Source organism: Cydia strobilella, chromosome 25 (genome assembly GCF_947568885.1).
Source record: "Cydia strobilella chromosome 25, ilCydStro3.1, whole genome shotgun sequence".
In the NCBI taxonomy this organism is placed as follows: domain Eukaryota; kingdom Metazoa; phylum Arthropoda; class Insecta; order Lepidoptera; family Tortricidae; genus Cydia; species Cydia strobilella.
In genome coordinates, this window is record NC_086065.1 from 4,195,971 (window position 1) to 4,213,946 (window position 17,976).

Consider the following 17,976-nt stretch of genomic DNA (forward strand, 5'->3'; position numbering starts at 1 on the left):
ATTTGTAGATAGTGTACTGTAAAATACAGGTGATTTCAGGGTCGTGATCCAGAACCACTTTTTCTGACTCTGTAAATGATCCACATTATCATATTTGTATTTGATTAAATTAAAATATTAGTTTTTCTCATTTTTCAAATAAAATAAATCTTATAATTAGTAATCATGGTCACTTGGTCACCCTATGACTTTTGACATACGCTGTATGGAAAACGACGAGACGTCACATTGAGTAGTGATCAAAAATGTTCTTTTCTTACTTGTCATCTGAAAATAAATAATTATTGGTGATAAACAAGCGAGGCAGGAAGTTTCTGGAGAAACGCACAGTTGAGTACTGCCAACCATTTAGGTGGTAAAGATGGAAATATTGTCGCGATTAGGCCTCGTAGTATTTAGGCCGTAAATATTTAGGTATCTACAATCTAACTACATATTTAAGATAAAAAACATTCGTCAATGTACACCATGTACATATACAATATCTATATATATATAGCCTACTTTTTACACGTGCCCGAGTAATCTTTGTTTGAGCTTGAAGTGTTTACACAGCAGATAATTTTGCCGCGTGAGGTTTAAATCTTGCTCTGTTTAAAGGCTTATGCTGCGGGGTTTTTGTGCCATAATTATTATTTTTACCGTCCACGTTGAAGGCATATTGTGCAGACGCAGGTGCGTCAGTTTGAAGCTAGGCGGCGCACAGAACTCGACGCTAAGCGCGACGAGCTAAAGGCCACCTGTGGCCATACTTTACAATTGGGTGTTGACCTGACCTGCAGCGAGTGTGGTCACACATTCGTTGCAAAAATTGGCTATATCAGTCGCCTGAGAGCGCACCAGCGACGCTCTCAGCGGTAAAACGCAGTCGCTGTGGCCGAAATCGGCTAGGAGATGATGATGATGATATTGATGATTATTTTTATCTTGAGTAAGTATTGTCATTAGTAGTCTATCGCGATTAAACATTAAATATTTTACCTTTTTTTCGACGTTTCAGCCAGGCTGCACTAGCTGTGGTCACGGAAGACGGAGCTAGTGCAACCTGGCTGAAATTTCGGAAAAAAGGTAAAATTATGAAATTTAATCGCGCTACCGCGCGTTTATACAAAACACTGAGTTTAAAACCTATTTAATCTTCCTGCAACCCAAAGGTTGTCTGGAAGAGATCGATTTTTAGCGTAAGACCACCTTTTATTTTATCTAGTCTTAAACTTGTATTGCATTTTCTGTGTATTTTTTAACTTTATGGTGCACAATAATAGTACATTAAGCCCCCTGCCTGTGCCTGTTTCTCAAAAGCTTGTAACTTGTAGTAATACAAGCGGATGTCAGAAAGGGACTTCCACTTGTATTACAAGTTACAAGCTTTTGAGAAACACGCCCCTGGAGGGAAAGTGCCTTAAAACCTTAAGTTAGCTCATAAGGATGTGTAGATATTTAATATGGTAACAGAGGTTTTGATATACTCGAATCGTATTTAGCCACTTTGACTGTAATTATTATTAATAATTTAATATCGATTTTACATTCCTCAATAGCTTCCTAACCTAAATGAAAGAAAGAATGAAATTAATATGCCAGTAAAACATCTCCATATAAGATTAAAACTAATTACAATATAAAATACAATTAAACGATTTAGAAACATACATTACCTATACAATTTTTTTTATTACAAAAAGGCAAGCATTTGACCGTATATTTTTTAACTAAATTAAAATTAATATTATTAAAGTTAACCTTACTTAGTAGATGTGGTGTATTAATTATTTTAAAACCTTATTAATTTAAAATCGCTGCATTACACTTGACTTTGTACAATTGTATCGGGTAATAGCTATTAGTGATAGATCACCTAATGCTCACCCGTCTATATCGCCACCTTATCGTCAAGAGCATTTATTCTGACGTCACGACGTTATGGTATTAATATACATAATTCCATGAGTAATATCTTATGAGTGGAAGTGGAAATATCTAGGGTATATTAATGTTCACAGCAGTGGTGGCCAAGTTGATCTGACGTCCGATTTTCAAATCGAAGATCGCGGGTTAAAATCCTGGCTCATACCTCGTACCAGTTAGTTTCATATGACGTTGGGCTACTAGAAATATGCTGGACTTGAAACTTGAAACACAAATATGTCATTTTTATGGTCTAGACATTATCAAGTTGTACCTTATACCAAAGATAGATATAACTCCGTAATAGATGGATACAGTCTAAGGAAAAAACGTGCCTCGAAAATCAAGAAAATTTGATTCTCGTTCAGAGGGCGCTACTAGTTTTGGCCTACAGTCGTATAGATGGCGTTGACGGTTTCGTTTGTTATTTAACAATTTTAACGCATATCAGTGAAAGAACATGGGTCAAAATCATAAAAATAATTAATGCGAATAAAAAAAATCATTTATCTATATTTAAATACATTCTATCGTATTTTTATAAATCTTCATTTTAGTTTTAAAGTGTGTCGACAGATGGCAGTGAATTTACTGGGGTTACAAAATTTACTATGACAGTACCGCTCTAGTATAAGTTACTAATATACTAAACCTTTGGCACATTTCCATATATATGCATATTATTATAAAATGTTTATGACAAGATTGACAAGTTTGAAAATGATAGCGTAACTTCTATTGTAATACCTTAAGTTTTTTTTTTTAATAACCTGTAGTATCCCACTGCTGGGCAAAGGCCTCTCCCTTAGATTTCCATGACTCCCGTTGTTGAGCTGTTTCCGGCCAGTTATTAGTGAAGGAGTCCAAGTCGTCCCGCCATCTCCGCCTGGGCCTGCCACGTCCTTCTTTTGCGGCATCCACTTGGTGGCTATACTAGCCCACCTATCCGGATGCATGCGGCAGGCGTGACCTGCCCAGTCCCACTTCAGCCTAGCGGTCTTCTCCCCTACGTCAGCTATGCCTGTTCTGGAGCGCAGTGTAGTGTTTCGGATGCGATCCATCCTTGTGACACCTTAAGTTTATATTACATTATTTTCAGGAAAGCAGATAATATAATCCGGGTGCTACAAAGCCTACAAACTCTTACCGTCAAATGGATTACCTTCGCCGGAGGCCATTTCACTTTGCATCCCTCCTGAGATATGGCATAGAGTAACTTATACTAGAGCGGTACTGTCATAGTAAATTTTGTAACCCCAGTAAATTCACTGCCATCTGTCGACACACTTTAAAACTAAAATTGAAGATTTGTAAAAATACGATAAAATGTATTTAAATACAGATAAATGTTTTTTTTTATTTGCATTAATTATTTTGATGATTTTGACCCATGTTCTTTCACTGATATGCGTTAAAATTGTTAAATAACAAACGAAACCGTCAACGCCATCTATACGACTGTAGGCCAAAACTAGTAGCGCCCTCTGAACAAGAATCAAATTTTCTTGATTTTCGAGGCACGTTTTTTCCTTAGACTGTATCCATCTATTACGGAGTTATATCTATCTTTGGATATGGGTATCAGTCTTAAGTAGCCTTCGGCTCTGTGATGGATTTACGTTCTTTTATTCCCTCTTTAAGGCTCTTTTTGTATTTCTAAGGGCAAATTAGGTACACACTCTTTAGTAGTAGTAATAGTAAACTCTTTATTGTACAAATATACACATTAAAAATTACATGGTACAAATAATAAGATGTACAAAGGCGAACTTATCCCTATGAGGGATCTCTTCCAGTTAACCTTTGAGTAGATGAGAGGAGAAAGTGAAAAGAGGGTGACAAATGTAGCAAAATGTACAACAAGGTACCAGAAAGATAAAGGATATAAATACATACAAAATTAATAGGATAAACATATAATATATTACACAAAAAGGAATGGGGAAAATACACTAAAAATTGGAAAGAAGTAGAAAAATATAAAGCAACATACAATACAAATATAGGCACATTAGTCAATCAGATAACCACATCTTTATTATTGAAGTAAAACTTCTTTAGGCGCGACTAGAGGGTAACTCAGTTTTTAATCTGACGGAAGTAACGCTCAGTAGTGACACACGCACAATTAAATAGGAAACACGTCAAAGTGCCAACATAGTGATAAACGTCATCGTCAAAGAAGTTTTACTTCAATCGCGCGTAAAAATTACACACACACACTTTTTTTAAGGTTTAGTTTATCTTGACTATAATGGTTTATTATACATTTGTGGGATGTTATTGGACAGGCTACTTTAAACAAATTATGCTCTTAAAAACATTTTTTTATAACAAAGTTCAAAAAAATTCCTCGTCTCCTTTAACTTTTAAACGATGGGTCCAAAAAATATGAAAATATTCATTAAAGAAAAGCTTAGGTAAATAGTTATTTGTGGTTACGAACAATTTACCTAAGCTCGTGATTAAATAATATTTATATCCGAGCAAATGAAAGATTCCAAAATTGAATCCCAGCCATAGCGAGTGTGAAAATTGGAATGTTGAACGTTGCGAGGGTTGCAAGGCATGAGGGTTAAACTGCTATCGAGCGATACACAACATTTTTCACCACAGAAACGCAAAGGAAAATACTAACTGATGACTGACTATTACAAATAAAATGCGAATGAACGTTATTAAATATTTATCATTTAAAATCATCACAAAAAGTCTATTTGTATAGAAAATTGGATCCCTACTGTCCGGGAATTGTGGGCATTTAAATAAGATAGCTTAAGGAGAGGCGTATTAAACGAAAAGCTGACTTCCATGAACAAGATTTTACTGACAACTAAAACAAAATATAAAACAATATAATACAGTGACAGACATAGACAAAAGGTATAAAAAATATAAACAATATAAAAACCTATTTACTAGTCCTCGTCACCTACTTAGGCAGGTACTAATGTTAGGGCCCCGACTGTACGATATTGTACAATTTTTTCGAAATCCGGACCCCACTGAACTGACATTTAATAAATGTTCCTCACGTAGTAGGGTAGGAAACAGTGGCTCAGCTCGAGTCGTGGCTCAGTCGCCCCAATATCGCCTTAATATTGGAATTAGGTTGAGTGAGCCACTGTACCCGGTTTTTTTCCGAGCCACTGTTTCCTACCCTACCCTACATTCGATGGATCAATAAAGGTGTTTCACATTAAATACCGTTGCAAGTTCAAAAGGGTTAAAATGGGCGTTAGGTGTCCAATAATAGGGCAGCAGGACCCTTTTGTAGGGTCACAGGGACCTTTTTAAATATTTACGCATTCCCTGTTCAATTGGGAGCTTATTTATTTTACCCTTATCGAGCCTTCAGCAAAGAATGTTTAATATTATCTGGGAGACCAAATTTATTGACGTATCTTAAGGGTCTCCGGCAAGCTCGGTTCTCCATAAAAACGTAGATTTCGCTCTCATTTTAAAACAACTAGCTAGATTGCTTGAACTTTGTACTTACAATAGGATAAGGTATATCTATGTCTGTAATTAGTTTATGTACTCGTAGCTTCAGATACCAGTAAAAAAAAGCGAATTTAAGTTTTTCATACAAACCTTGTTTTTGCTATATTTCCTTTGTTTTATAAACTGGAGCTATATAAACTAATTTCAGACCTAGATATACCTCATGTCATTATATGTGCAAAGTTTCATTACAATCCAACACGTAGTTTTAAAATGAGAGCGGAACTACTTTTGTATGGGAAGGTGCAATTCGGCCGAGTTTGCCGGGGACTTAAAGTTCGAATGCCGCTAGAGTTAGACAAAGATAAGTGCAACGATTTTGATAGCATACGCAGTGCAGGTGTTATTTATACGTCATAATTTCATATAAGTTTGACGTCTTCGGTTACCGCGATAGTTACTCATGAAATAAAACTATGAACACGGATTATATCGCATATATTGAATTTATAATACATTCCGACGTTTCTAACCCTTTACAGCGTTCGTGGTCAACGGGTGACTGAGGAAAAATTACAAAGTGCAAAAATAAACTTTAAGGCTGGTTGTACATGCAAAATCGGTTCATAAGGCTAGTTATACACTACAATTATTTTCAAGTAAAGATATATCTATATATACGCGATAAAAGCTATAATTGTAATTGATGTATTCCGCGCGATATAATCCGTTTTCATAGTTTTATTTCATGTTTGATGTTTAAAATAACACTTGCACTGCGTGTGCTATCAAAATCTTTGGAGACTTATTGGTCTAACTCTAGTCTATTTACACCAAGCAATGTCTCTGTGGTATACAGGTGTGGTGGGTGTGGTGTGGTGTGTGGTGGTGTGGTGGGTGTGGTAGCCCTCAATAATCTGACCAGAAATAGCAAAGATAGTGAACTTTTATACGCATATTCAACACATTGAACGCTCTTTATAAACAAAATATCGACGTCACACATCTCTGTTTTGGCATTTTGCTGGGACGTCAGTTAGCCGCGACCACGACCAGTGAAACCTGTGTCGAAACGTCGGTAAATGAAGGTAACAAAATAAATTCGCGTTAGACTAACGTTATAATTATAATGTTAGTTTGGTTTTATTTTGTTTCGTTTATAGGTAGTTTTAATATTTGTATCGTATGTTGCTTTATATTTTTCTACTTCTTTCCAATTTTTAGTGTATTTTCCCCATTCCTTTTTGTGTAATATATTATATGTTTATCCTATTAATTTTGTATGTATTTATATCCTTTATCTTTCTGGTACCTTGTTGTACATTTTGCTACATTTGTCACCCTCTTTTCACTTTCTCCTCTCATCTACTCAAAGGTTAACTGGAAGAGATCCCTCAAAGGGATAAGTTCGCCTTTGTACATCTTATTATTTGTACCATGTAATTTTTAATATGTATATTTGTACAATAAAGAGTTTACTACTACTACTTAATACTTTTAATGTTTTTTTTTATATTTGTTATTTTGGTTAGAGATTAAGTGGAAATTAATGAATGAATTTTTATTTGCATCAAACAAGCGTAATATATAATATATATACAGGTGCCTCCAACGAGATGGAGCGACGACCTGGTGAAGGTCGCGGGAATTCGGTGGATGCGAGCGGCACAGGATCGGTCGGAGTGGCGAGCCTTGGGGGAGGCCTCTATGTCCAGCAGTGGACGTCTATCGGCTGACATGATGATGATGATGATACAGGTGTTGCATTTTTGGTTTTTGAACAATCCTTGTTTTGCCATGACTGGCGTACAAATATTGTTTTTATACTAACTAAATTGACTATGTACGATTACAAGATACGATTATAATTTATAATTTCATGCAATTCATGAAATTATATACATAATATCAAGAAAGTCAGTTTTATCTTTTTTTAAATTATGCGCTACGCTATTTTAAAATTATGTCGTATGCCAAATGTCTGAGAATGTTCTGAAACTTGCATATTGCTAGTCACAGATAGATATCATAGGATTACCAACTCCTATGCGACTTCATTAACTTTTTACAAAGCCTGTCCAGACATTACGGACCCATTTAGACCCTCATTCAAGACGCGCGTAAAATGCGTTTTACGGGCGGGTAGCCTGAGGGCGTGCTTATGGCAAGTACTGAAAATTGAGTGATGAGATGATGTTTTATTTTCGCTTTTGCAACCGCTCACTAAGAGATCTACTACGAAGAAACATGTATTGTAATGTCCATACTTATATAATTATATCCATACTAATATTATAAATGCGAAAGTCTGTCTGTCTGTCTGTGTGTTACCTCTTCCCGCTTAAACTGCGGAACCGATTTAGTTGAAATTTGGCAAAAATATAGTTTGAGTCCCGGGACATAGGATAGTTTTTATATCGGAAATCATCCCTAAAGATTTTTTTTTGTACAATAAAGTGATTTACTACTACTACTACTACTACTACTAAAGAGAGTGAAAAGGGGGGTGAAATTGAGAGATTTAATGAATTGCCTGATAATTGATGTCAAGCAATTAAGCTTATGCTTCAAATTGTTTGACATGATGCCAACAGCCGCTTTCTATCACCGCACCGCTCGCCATCGGCAGGGTGTTCATCCTCACACCCTAGCACCTAAATGGTCGCGTACTGTGCGGTTTAAGAGGAATTTCCTCCCGCGTACGCTTCGGCTGTGGAATGAGCTCCCTGCCGGGGTTTTCCCGAGGGGGGGAGTATGGGGTTCTTCAAAAAAGGAGTGTACAGGTTTTTAAAGGGTCGGCAACGCGCGTGTAATATCTCTGGTGTTGCAGGCGTTCATAGGCTACGGTAACTACTTACCATCAGGCGGGCCGTATGCTTGATTGCCACCGACGTGGTATAAAAAAAAAAAAATTGATTGCTATTACACTTTATCCAGGCGCTATACTTAGTCTAGATGCTGTGACTGATTTCACGCAGACCATGGTATAATAATAACAAGGTACTCTCTTCCGAGACTCGCGAACCACGTGACTGACACAAGCCTACGTCATCGTGAACCTTTTAACTATGGATGGTATAGAAGGATGCCAATCTCTTATGGCAGAATTGTTGCAAAAGTGATCGCTTTCAGCTTTAAATAATAGTTCTTAATCTCTCCAGTGGCGCTAGTTAGGCTCTGGGACATGAGTATAACATGAACCATATAAGGCAACAAATAACCCGACCAAATTACGTAGGATGTTTTTGGTAGTATTTTGGTGTATGGCGCCGCCTAATTACTGTTTTTTGATGGACACTTTTCATACATAGAGATTTGGCTCCTTTCTATAGTCTCCATGCTTTTAACAGCACGATGACGTAGGCATGTGTCAGTCACGTGGTTCGCGAGTCTCGGAAGAGAGTACCAGGCGGAGTATATTATTATACCATGACGCAGACGAAGTCGCTGGCAAAAGCTTAGTATGCTATAAACTGAAATAGATGTCATATACCACATAAAGTGACCAAGGCCTTCAGTGTCACGGGCTAGGATCGAACCAGCGTCCTCTGTATTCGTGGGATATGCCTTAACCATTTAGCCACCTCACGTCACTCCCCGTGCCTCAAGGGAGGCCTCTATTTTAAATTTATTTTAAAATTGGATTCAGGCTACAAGGCCCATATTACATACTTAGGTATCTCTTATAGACTAACATACATATACATTTCATAAACTTAAAAACTGAACCCTATATAGAACGGCTATGAGGGTACAGTAAAATTTTTGCGAGAGATATATAACAAATCATTGTTTTATGAGAATATTTTGATTTGTGAAATATTTTCATAATATAATTACATGGGGTACCCCTCATCTGGCAGAATATTATTTGTCATAAATACACGTCGCAAAACACGTATCGCACAAAACTTTTAGTCGAATGATAGTTTCGCATAAATATACTTGCCATAATAGTCATTTCGCATAATATTCATTTGGCAGAATTTACTAAGGGTTTTCTGCCAAATAATATTATGCAAACAGAAATTCTGCAAAGTAATATTATGCGAAAATCAGTATGCGAAAGATAAATTTGCCAAACGACATTTCTGCCAAGTAACATTATGCAATACAAAAATATGTCAAAAAACTTTCTGCAACACAATAGGGAACCGTTTTCTACATGATACATGTTGCTGAGAAATCTCCACTGTTTAAGAGGAAAGGGGACGGCCGCTTCTCCATACAAACGTAATCCCCATTTTCCTCCCTGGATAACAAAAAAAAAATATGTAAAATATTTTTATATAATTTGATGTATATTTACGACACGACACGACCTCTCGGGTTAAACATCAACTTTGCCCCCTTGTAAAACAAATAATGTGATGATTGGTTTTTATTTGATAAAAAATTCTGCAGAACTCCTTAAAAACATCACGGGACCCATTTAGGCCCTCCCCAGATGCGCGTAAAATGAGTTTATTACGCGCGGGTAGTTTCACCGTCATTGCGGGGCCTGTTCCGGCTTTTTATAGGCCCCTATCTACCGAAAACTGTGTGGATGGATAATCTACCTACTAAATTATTAGGGGTGCAATTAAATAAAACTATGAAAACGGATTATATCGCGTATATTGAATCAAAGATAGATATAACTCCGTAATAGATGGATACAGTCTAAGGAAAAAACGTGCTTCGAAAATCACGAAAATTTGATTCTCGATCAGATGTCGCTACTACCTTTGGCCTACTTTCGTATAGAGGGCGTTGACGGTTTAGTTTGTTATTTAACAATTTTAACGCATATCAGTGAAATAACATGGGTCAAAATAATAAAAATAATTAACGCAATAAAAAATAATCATTTATTCATATTTAAATACGTTTTATCGTATTTTTATAAATCTTCATTTTTAGTTTTAAAGTGTGTCGATAGATGGCAGTGAATTTAATGTGGTTACAAAATTTACTATGACAGTACCGCTCTATAATATTATGTCCTCTTTGATGATTGTCATGAGACTTTATTCAGGCGCTATAGGTACTTTAGCTGCTGTTACTAAGTCCATGCAGACGAAGTCGCGGGCAAAAGTCAAATAAAAAGAAAAAAAAAATATGACAGAGATTTTGGAGGAGGGTTCGTATGACTCTTATGGGTGGCTTTTTGTGATCGTTTAAACCCTAATTCTCACTGCCCCATAACAGAAGTGCAAGAGGGGGTTTGCACTTTTGCAGTCTAGTACAAAAACCAACCGAAAATTTAATTGAAATGAATTTAATGAATGAATGAATTTATAATACATCCCGACGTTTTGAACCTATTGCTTTAGCGAGCCAGAGTATAAAAATAATTTTATACTGTGGCTCGCTAAAGCAATAGTAATACCATCTCCTATTTAGCGTGTACAAAGTGAAAGACAAACAAACAGCTTTGAGATCCCGTCCTACTTACCGTCCTACTTACTCTATCCCACTTTAACGCGATTTTCTTTAGCTTTGTAAAGTGTAATTAATCAGTTGACGACTTAGAGGATATAACTAAACGGAGATGCCTTGGCTGTAATTTTCTGTACAAAAAAAGTCGGCCGATTTTTCAACTATATACATAAATGCAATATATCACCGACAAAATCGCAATTTTCTTGTTTTCCATACTTCAAGATGGGCTCTCAGTGACCGTGACGTCAGATCACTTATCGTTTTGTTAGGAGCGTTTCGCGAGTGAAGTACGCCTTTCGGACATTGAATATCATTTCATTTCTGACTTGTGTGTTGCTTTAATGCAATGGGTCCCACATAGACATTTGATCCCAAAAACAAGCCTGATCGATTGATACCATTAATAAAAAAATTACTTCTGGCCTATTAATGGGTAATTTTAATTTAGATCATACTAATCGATGTAATGATATTTATGAGGATGGCTGGGTTAAATAGGGGAAAAACTTAAAATGTGGTTTACTTGACAATTCCTTAATAACTTCCCATTCCCACACAAATTTTATCATACAAAATCTACTAATATTGTTTTCAATAGAATGATACAATGTTTATGGATATTTTTCAAGAAATTGTCAAGTAAATCACATTTAAAGTTTTGTCCCTATTCACCCCAGCCATCCCTAATATCCCTATTAACCCCGGTTGACGGTAAAAAATAAAATAAAATATTAGATAACAAAATAAAATTATTATTAATTATTAAGTGGGGTGGCAATGACATAAACGTTTACGTAACATTTATACCGTACCTACGTACGCTTCAATTCAGAAGCCTAGAACTATTTACAAATATGAGAATGCGATATTACTTATCTTGCGAAGTGACAACCCTATCCGCAATTAAACGTAAATACACTAAATACCCAACAGAATGCCCAGGGCTGTCCAAAACGTAATTCCGTAAGAGCTTCGGCCAAATCTAATTATTACACCGGAAAATATCAATACACCGAGCACGGGAAAAGTGAGCTTACAGTCAACTGTTTTGGGATTTATTTGGCGAGTTGCGTAAACAATGGGTGAATTAACAATTAATGTGGTATTATAGGGTGCGGTCACAGTGGATTTTATTTAAGAGTTTATTGATGAATTTACTTTTAAATTACACATGGAATATATGTGATGTTCCATGGGTTAAGGTACCTTATGGCGATCAGCACTTATGCTGTTATTAACGACGCTCCAATACTAATGCGGTGCTACGCGACGTAATAATCTGTCAGATGAAAAAATACTTAAGAACAAAATAAATATGACGTAGATGCTGAGTGCATGAAAGCTAGGAAATAAATTTTCATTTTTTTCGGAAACTTCTCAAATTTCTGAAAGGGAAATATTCCATTTCCAAATTTAAACTTTCCTTTGTTTCCTGTGAAATTCTCTTTATATTAAACATATTAATAACGGGTCACTCACGTATTTTAAGTTGAAAACGCTCGACATGTTTCACTCCGTACCGTTATTAATATGTTTAATATGTCTATGTCTCACGGAAGTTTTGTCTCTTTATATTCTCGAGAATTTTTATAGTTTTTTGGACACTTTCCTCAACTTGTACATCTCCGCTCCCCGCTCCAATTATCACCCCTGTAAATAACTTAGCCCGGACTCGCAAACAACTATGTTCTGCTCGTTATATTGTGTCCGCTTGCTCTCCGCTACCCGCTCCCCGCTCCGCCTATCACCAACGACTAGTGATCCCTGTAAATAACTTAGCCCGGACTCGTAAACAGCTTTGCCCTGCTCGTTATATTTTGTCCGCTTGCTCTCCGCTACCCGCTCCCCGCTCCGCCTATCATCCACGACTACTTGATCCCTGTAAATAACTTAGCCCGGACTCGCAAACAGCTTTGCCCTGCTCGTTATATTTTGTCCGCTTGCTCTCCGCTACCCGCTCCCCGCTCCGCCTATCACCCACAACTACTTGATCCCTGTAAATAAATATCTTAGCTCGAACTCGCAAACAGCTATGTTCTGCTCGTTATATTTGCGTTTGAAATTCGAATCCAATTCAATGTACAACATTGCCTTTCAAATATCAAAAGTGTGACCAAAATCGGAAAAATGTCAAGTGTCATGCAGTGATCAGAATAGGCAGAGTATAAATACCTAAACTTGGTAGAACAAAGTCCTAAAGTGGAGACTGCCTTGCGATAACTTTTTTTTCCGAGACTCAAGTCTCAAAATACCTAAAAATTGAGTTGAATGCTTTGTTGTTAGGGTTTTGGATTATTAGGATAAGTAGTAAACATGCTATTTTATTCTAGAATCTAGTTCATTTTTATCTTTATAGGACACCCTTACACAAATTGACTAAACCCCACTGCACAGTAAGCTCAAGAAGGCTCGTGTTTTGGGTACTCATCACACATATTTGTTAAAATGCCCTTACCGGGATTCGAACCTAGGACCATCGGCTTCCTAGCAGGGTCACATTAGCAAACAACGTTATCAGTGTTAAATTAGGGTTAGCAAAACTAGATAGTAACGTCCCTTCAAAACTAGATAGTACGTCAGGGAACCCGAACTTCATGGTTGGTGACCAACTACACGTTACGTAAAAAACTAAAACTACGTAAAAATTGTTTTAGAGTATAAAATGAAAATTCTAAAATAACATAACTTCGCCACCCGTCCCCAACTTTGCTTTTTACCGGTTGTATAACGAGTATTCGTACTTATCCCGCAGGCACTTATCCGTATTGACCTGTATTCGTTATCCTCTCTTCTTCGTGAGCCAAGTATAAGCTTCTACTTTTCTTTATAAAATCCGGACTTACAATTCACTTTTCTTTTCAATATGTCACTTTTATATCCCCAGACCAATCTTTCGGAAGCAGAAAAAGGTCGTAAAAGTGATTTTTCCAAACAATCCTATAAAAATAAAATCAGTTTGATCCAAACATTATTAAATTTGCCAGTGGAAAATAGACTTAGTACACTTTGATTTAAGGCTGTTTGATTGAACTGTAAATTCAATGTACTTCGCTTAGAGATGGGACGTTAAGGGTTTTTTGTGAGAAAAAAAACGTTTTTTTTTTTTAATAACCATTTCTATTATGGTTTCGAACTAAGTATTACATTGCATTGTAAAATAAAGACAACTCGAGAGCGTATTCAAATCTTACTGGATGTAAACAGCAGCAGCACAAGACAGATACAGAGAGAGGAAACCTTTGGAGGAGGCCTTCGCCTGCTTTAAATCTTTTATCATAAAACCATTAATTTTATTAATTATCTGTATTAACTTTATTATAAGATAACCACCTATCAATGTAAAAAAAAATTGCAAGGAATAAAAGGCTATTTTTATTACGGTTATGATCTTATGACACGACCTTGAACATCGCTCACGCTGGTGCATGTGAAATAAAGTGAAAGTAGTGCTGGCGGGATGCGCGCCAATCACCAAGGCAACAACAAGGCAATTCAAACTCATAACAAATTTGTTAAATCAGAATCGACATCCAGGTTTAGTCTGTATTCAAGGGTATTAACCATTAGTTATTTAATTGTAACAATTATACTTCGCGCCTCGTCCTCGAGATTAGTAACTGAAGATATATATACACTTGTAGTTACGCCGGTAGGTGTCACCACTCTGCACTTAGTTTGGAGTTATTTTTAAATTTTTATTTTTTAACTAGTGGGTATGCCTAGATTCTACCTCCCGGCCGCCATCGCTCCGTCCGTTCATACGCTTTCTAGTGCTCGACCACTCAAGTCACTTCTTAGAAATTTAACTAAGTTTCTTGTTCGTGGAGTCTCGCAAAATGCCGAAACGTAAACGTGTTAAGAAATACGAAGATGACATTGATCATCTACTGCATAAAGTTCGAAAATTAAAACGTAAAATACGGAATAGTGAAAGTGCTTCTTCACACAGTGGTTCCAATGAGGAATTTATACCACAAGAAACAGGTAAGTCTTTTTAATTTTCGCTTGTGCAAATTTTAAGTTGGCCAAGGTTATTAAACCTAGGTATACGTGCATTCAGATTTAGCCATTGGGGATAAATCAAAGCATAAATTGTATCGGTTGGCGTTCAGTTCATTGGGAACTGATACCTAACTAAATGATACGTATCTATTGACTGTATAGAACCACAGTACGAGTTCATACTTGTACATACATACATCAATGCACTCCGATTAGCCGTTGGGGCTAAGTCGACGCATGGTATGACGGTTGGCGTACAATTCATTGGGATTTGTAACCTAACTTTAAGATGGGATAACATGCGTTATCTGGTTCAGTTCAGATGATTAGAATATTACTATTCACTATTCAGTAATAATATATTTGAGTTTATGAGTAAAAAATAGTAATTTATATATGATTAATATATCAGTACGTTTACCTTAAATATAGTCGTGAAGATTTTCTTATTTAATTCATTTTGCTTTTTAAATAAATGAGTAAGTATATAAATATAAAAGCAAACTAAGTATTGCTTTTTGTTCTCAGCATCACCGGTTTTACGACCAGACGATTGGTTTCCGGAATACCCGGATTATGAACTGAACTACGATCCATACAGTCAGAGTGACCAATATAATGGCGCTGAGTATCTGGAAGACCCTATTGAGGCCGATAATTGTCCTATCGAGGAACCTCAGAATTCTGTTGAAAATGTGATAAAGCCTACTGAGGCTCAGCAAAGCGCTACACGGACTAACACACAGGCCGTGACAGATACAAGCGGCAATGCCGTACCCGGCACGAGCTCCAACGCCATAGCCGGCATCAGCTCCAGCGCCATGCCCGGCGCAAGCGCCACTGCCATACCAGGCACAAGCACGTCCACTGTTGAGCATGCTGACGATAATAAAGTCGCTGACACAATCGATTTGGACGATGATGTATTGCAAATTCTGGGAGATGACCCCTCGTCGGCCACAATATATGGCAAAGAGGTACGTGCAGAAATAGCTACCCGTTTTACACATGTAGCCATAGAGGGTATAACTAAAGAAATCCGTAAAGACCTCCTTAGTAAATATCTAATCCCTGCTAATTGCGTGAAAATAGGCGCGCCAAAGTTAAACCCTGAGATCAAAGCTGCCATCTCAGAAAACTTTGCTAAACGAGACAAGGGCATCGAGTCCAAGCAAAAGGAAATGGCTAGCGCGATATCATGTCTTGGCGAAATAATTACATCGCAATTAAATTCGAAAGAGAAAAATAACGACCTGTTACAAAAACTTATAGACCTCGGTCGTATTTTGTGCGACTTACAATACGCAGACAGCGTGACCAGACGCAATTTTATACTTTTCTCATTGAAAAAAGATCTCAAAGACCATCTGGCGAATACCAAGATAGACACTTGCCTATTTGGCGAAAACTTGACGGAAACGCTTAAATCAGCGAAAGCCATGATTAAATCCGGCGGAGAGATAAAAGCTCCTGTTCCTAAGCAGCCCGTAGCGCAATACAGGCGGATGAAATCCAGTGTATCGCGGCCTTTAAACCGCCGAGGCCCAGCGCCGCGCAGGCCGCCGCCGGGCCCGCCACCGCCGGCTCCGACTCCGAGGGGTCGCGCGCCTGCTCCCCGCGCGCCGCCTCCCCCGGCGCCGCCCGCGCGCTACTACAGACCGTCGTACACGCACCAGCCCCCGCCGCCGCCGCGCCACTACGGCCACTACTACTAGACACAGTTAAGTATGCCGGCCGTTTATCACTATTTCATGAACAGTGGGCGCTCATTACTAGTGACCGCACCATACTTTCATGGATAGCTGGCTATAAAATCAAATTCTCTGGCCCTGTTGTTCAACATTCTTTGCCCTCAGCGCCAGAATATTCTGATATAGAGAGGTCACATTTTGTAGATGCCATTAACAACCTTTTGCAAGCAGGTGCTATATCCGAGTGTAATCCTTGCGACGGACAATTTGTGTCCGGTATTTTTCTTGTGCCGAAGCCGAACGGAAAAATGCGTTTTATACTCAATTTAAAACAGTTAAATAAATTTATAAAAACTGATCATTTCAAGCTCGAGGATTTGCGAACAGCCGTTAAGCTTTTAACTCCGGATTGCTTTATGGCTACGCTTGATTTGAAAGATGCGTATTTTTTAATAAAAATTCACGAGGAATCAAGAAAATACCTTCGTTTTATTTATGAAAATAAAATGTATGAATTCAACGTTTTACCGTTCGGCCTCAACACTGCGCCTTATATTTTCACCAAAATCACAAAGCCTATTGTAAAACTATTACGTTCCACAGGCCTCCTCTCTACCCTGTATCTCGACGATTGGTTACTTTTCGGTCAAAGTTACGAACAATGTCTAGAAAACGTAAAATTAACAACAGAATTATTAATTTCGTTAGGCTTTATTATCAATCAAGAGAAAAGTATACTTACACCTATGACGTCATGCAAATTCCTAGGAATGATTATCGATTCACGTCGTTTGCGACTTAGTTTACCTTCTGAAAAACGAGTGCGCATAAAATCTGAGTTAGAACTGTTTTTAAAAATTAAGCGATGCAAGATTAGACAGCTAGCAAAACTAACCGGCCTACTAGTCTCAGCGTGCCCGGCTATCGAGTACGGATGGCTCTATACGAAGGAACTGGAACGGTGCAAGTTCCTTAACCTACAAGGCCACGATAATTATAATCGTGCAATGAGTATACCCGAGTCCATCCTACCTGACATACATTGGTGGCTAATGAATATCGATAACTCCCATAGTCGCATTCGCACGGATAATTACCAAATTCAGATATTTTCTGACGCCTCAACTACGGGGTGGGGGGCAGCCTGTGGGGGTGATACGGCCAGCGGCCAATGGTCTAGTACTGAACGAGAAAATCATATAAATTATTTAGAGCTGCTGGCCGCATTTATTGCTTTAAAAATTTACGCATGCAATTTGTACAATTGCCAGATACTCCTACGATTAGATAATACTACCGCGATAGCGTACATTAACAGAATGGGTGGTATACAATACCCTCATCTTACCCAGGTTACGAGAGAGTTCTGGCAATGGTGCGAACAAAGAAAGTTGTTTGTGTTTGCATCTTATATAAGATCCCGCGATAATGTTATAGCTGATTACGAATCAAGGAGATCACATCCGGATATAGAATGGGAATTGGCTGATTGGGCTTTTAATGAGAT

General features: G+C 37.6%; 2 protein-coding genes across 3 annotated transcripts in view; both read left to right on the forward strand.

Moving 5' to 3' along the window:
- The window catches only part of LOC134752804 (diacylglycerol kinase 1), a 171,514-nt gene that overhangs the window by 12,780 nt on the left and 140,758 nt on the right, over positions 1–17,976 (forward strand). The window lies entirely within an intron of this gene.
- Positions 14,478–16,493, forward strand: LOC134752571 (uncharacterized). The gene is made up of 2 exons (XM_063688239.1): positions 14,478–14,772; positions 15,307–16,493. Exons 1-2 carry the CDS (start codon positions 14,613–14,615, stop codon positions 16,491–16,493), a joined length of 1,347 nt encoding a protein of 448 aa, XP_063544309.1. The 5' UTR covers positions 14,478–14,612.